Source organism: Ananas comosus, linkage group 2, assembly GCF_001540865.1.
Source record: "Ananas comosus cultivar F153 linkage group 2, ASM154086v1, whole genome shotgun sequence".
NCBI lineage: Eukaryota > Viridiplantae > Streptophyta > Magnoliopsida > Poales > Bromeliaceae > Ananas > Ananas comosus.
In genome coordinates, this window is record NC_033622.1 from 5150080 (window position 1) to 5152072 (window position 1993).

At 47.4% G+C, this 1993-nt stretch overlaps 1 protein-coding gene across 1 annotated transcript; it reads right to left on the bottom strand.

Annotated features, from left to right (window-relative positions):
* On the bottom strand, nucleotides 1–546 carry LOC109724143. The gene has a single exon (XM_020252858.1). The coding sequence runs from the start codon at nucleotides 544–546 to the stop codon at nucleotides 1–3; it is 546 nt and encodes a 181-aa protein (XP_020108447.1).

The window sequence follows — 1993 nt, forward strand, 5'->3', positions numbered from 1 at the left end:
CTAGACTAGCTCCTCGGATGCTTCGACGGCCTCGTAGATATGTCTGACTGCTACCCTCAGCCGCTTGTCGTTTTTCTTTCCCCTATCAAACGCTTCCCTTTCCTCTTTCGAGATTTCTGCGCCTTTCTCCACAATCAATGCACGATTCACCACTTCCCGATAAGTAGGCAAATTCGACGCCTGCACCAACCTGAAGATCGATGGTAGAAGACCTATCTCAAAGATACGGGCCTTATTCTCGTTGTCTCTGACTACAAACGGTACACAGCGCAAAAGCCGAGAAAACTCCCGCTCATACTCAGCAACAGTCCTGTTCCCCTGTCGCAAACCACGGAGATCCTTCTCCATCTGTCTCTTCACACTCTGTGGAAAATATGTTGTTAACAGCAACTCCTTAAACCTTTTCCACGTAATCGCAGCCCAATCAGTACGAGGATCATCACGGATGTCGATCCACCAACGGTAAACCTCACTGTCCAAATGGTGTGTCGCAAGCCAAACTCTGTTTCTCTCCTCAACAAAGGTATCATGGAACAGCTTCTCCATATGCATCAACCACTTTTCCACCACCCAATGGTCCGCCTTCTCCTAATAGAAGATGCGGGGGTTGAACCTCTGAAATTCATTCAGACGATCCATCAATCGATCTCGCTCATCGCCCGATACCATCGTCGGTAAAACTGTCCCCGCAGTAGCCTCATGCACTGGCGGTGCCACCACTGTCTCCTCTCTGGGCTCGGCACTCGGAGCTGCCTGCGAAGTGCCTGGCGCTGGTGACTGTGCTCTCGCAGTCGCGTCCCTCTCTGGCACTGGCGGTGTAGGATCCGAAACCTCCCTGGCAGCCGCCTGCTGAAGTAATAAATCCTCCAACCGTTTCATCCGCGCCTCCTGTCGGCGTGCGGCATTCGTCTGCTGCTGCGCCGTCGCCGCCTGCTGTGCCACCAGATCCGTCAACACTGCAAGATGATCCTGTAACTCACGGACCTCACTAGATCCTGAGGTAACAGAGGTCTCCACCTCCTCCGCATCAGCTGCCTCGGCCGCTCCGGCGGTCCTAGAATGAGTCGAAGGCATTTCGAGCTGCAATAATCAAAATAAGCGCAAGTTAGTAAAACCTACGCTATCGGAACCCCACTCAAATAAAATAACAACCTAATCGTACGAAAGTAATGAAATGTGCCACACAACTAACTTCCGATGTCACGTTGTCGGCTGCCAACGTGACCTTTTGCGAAGTTAGTCAATAGTTCCCAGTGGGTAGGCCGCCGACCTCAGCGAATTACACCACTAGGTTCATAAGGCATAAATAATAAACATGTACACTAGAGCATGATATGAACATTAACAATCAATGAATACTTGAATTATTATGCTACCAATGCAAACAGTAATATGCAACGAATATACACGTGAAAATGCATGCTGCATCGTATCCACTAATGTACACTATCTAGTACTGATCATTTAATTAACATTTTTAGTTATTTTTACCCAAGTCCCAAGGACCTACGCAAGTGTAGTCCGGCTTGCGCCGCGCCTAATGGCCCCGTGGTAGTATACACTCCCCACGGCAATCCACTTCGGCACCCAATCCTGCACGGGTGAGTATGATGTCGCGTAGGCCAACTCCGGAGTGCCGGCTTGTGGGGAGCGACCCTCACAAGCATGTGCGAATGAGCACAATGGCAAGCAAGCATGATCCACAATATAAAGTTTTCAATCATCATGTCTCAAACATGGAATATACTCTACCGACCTATAGGTCGGGATCTAAATCCAATACTAGATATCAACTAGGTTAAACCAACAACATGAAATTTATGTTAGTCTAAGCATATTTATACACATTTTCCACTTGTCTATACAAGTATACTAATCATCATATAATGAATTTCATGCATCTAACTCTCAACTTCATAGAGGAATAACTTGGCAAATGATGTAAATGCATCTAATACATATAACAACTCATGTATAATGCCACTAGCATACA

Bases quoted from the DNA above. Each gene is read 5' to 3' on its own strand.
- LOC109724143 (XM_020252858.1), bottom strand. From the start codon at position 546: ATGGAGAAGCTGTTCCATGATACCTTTGTTGAGGAGAGAAACAGAGTT.